Source organism: Drosophila innubila (assembly GCF_004354385.1).
Source record: "Drosophila innubila isolate TH190305 chromosome 2R unlocalized genomic scaffold, UK_Dinn_1.0 1_C_2R, whole genome shotgun sequence".
Taxonomy (NCBI): Eukaryota; Metazoa; Arthropoda; class Insecta; order Diptera; family Drosophilidae; genus Drosophila; species Drosophila innubila.
Window position 1 is genome coordinate 6,808,397 of NW_022995374.1, and position 1,645 is coordinate 6,810,041.

The 1,645-nt window shown below is 35.4% G+C and overlaps 1 protein-coding gene across 1 annotated transcript; it reads right to left on the reverse strand.

Moving 5' to 3' along the window:
• Window positions 1-918: 918 nt before the first annotated feature.
• On the reverse strand, window positions 919-1,402 carry LOC117782764. The gene has a single exon (XM_034619796.1). The coding sequence runs from the start codon at window positions 1,400-1,402 to the stop codon at window positions 1,040-1,042; it is 363 nt and encodes a 120-aa protein (XP_034475687.1). The 3' UTR covers window positions 919-1,039.
• Between the last annotated feature and the right edge of the window lie 243 nt (window positions 1,403-1,645).

The following is a 1,645-nucleotide window of genomic DNA, read 5'->3' on the forward strand; positions in this document are numbered from 1 at the left end:
ATAAACTGAAATTGAATATTGATTTCATTCTATTTATATGACATTGCTGCATAACTTGGCTCACTCACATGCTTGTGCTACGCCTCTTTTGTTACAGCTGGCCAACTTTTGTTGGCAATCGCTTTGAAAATATTCACAGAGATTAGTGCGAGAAAAACGCATGCAAATTCTACCATTTTGTTTGAATTTCAACAGAGTTCTGCTTCGACAGCTTTTTAATTCCGCAGCGGTGTTGACTGTCTTTGTGGTCAAATCAATGGACATGGCCAGCTGAACCACCGACAGAGCCAAACAAATCAACAGAGCAGCTCTCATTGTCCTCCAAGTTTAAATTAAAGTATTAAATGAGCTTTTTTTTATAGTTATTCTTACACTTTTATAGGGAATCAGTCGTAAGAAATTATTGTAACATCTGTATTTATATTGCGCAACAAATATTAAATTTTTCAAACATTATTTAACAACAGTTGCATAAATATTTGAAACATTTTGCCAATTTTTGTACATTTTATTACTTATGAAACAAGACATCAAATTATAAAAAAAATAATTAATATCTTCAACTTAAATGTTATATGCTGTGGCATTAAAGTTGAGTCATGTTAACATAATTTTTCATTGTGATATCATTTGCACAAATTGTATTTAGCAACAGCAATCAAAATATAAAACAAACCTCTGTTTGCAATTATTATTTAATGTTCCGCTTTTTATTTTTTGAGTTGTGAATTTTGTATAATTTTGTATTATTCAGTTTAACAATTGTGGAAGCACATATTTACCCCAATTGAATGATTGTAAATAATAACATTCCGATAGAAAATCTTCTCTGTAGAGCTTAACAGTAGTCATGGCATTAACAGAGATCCATTGTCGAGCGTTAACAGTCGTGTTACGGCAATAAAGTGATTAAGTTGATTTAATGCAAACCACTTTAGTTAATATTTTCCAGGAAGAGCACTCAAAAGGATTAAACTATTACAACTCAGGAATAACTTCTGGGAACTTTTTTAAATTAACAGTTTATTGGAATTAAATCTTAACCGCGAGGTCTGGGTGCCGTATTCGATGATGACGATCCTGAGAATGTTGAAGAGGTGCCTGCGCACTGTCTGCGTGTTCCCACAGGTATTCCCGAGCACATGGACAGGGAGACTTGGGTGTAGGCCACCGAATTGACGCATGCCTCGTAGCGAAGCAAGCAACTGTTGTTGAAGCGTTTGCAGAGATTGGAGCGTCCATAGCGACCACAGACATTGTTCACAGCGTAATAGTTGCAGTTGTCCAGTACACAGATCTTGGGTCCATTGTTGTTAAGACTGGTGCCCAAATAGTTTTGGCCATCTATCAGCACGGTGTAGAGTAGCATCAGCAGTGCCGAGATAACCAATGCGTGTTTCATGTTTATCAGTTGGGTTCACTTTGCGTTTCTATTCCTTCAACTTGTCGCTATTTATAGCTAAATTCTAGGCAGCTTAAATGATTGGCCTTTAATCGTCATTGAAATGTTATTTTGGCAAAACTTTTTGCAAACACTTGAGCAAACAAATGTGGCAGAACTCAATAGTAGTTTTTGTTTAACAAATTCATAAGTTTAATTTTACCAAGCCTAAAATGCCACAACACAATCAATTACAGTTTCACC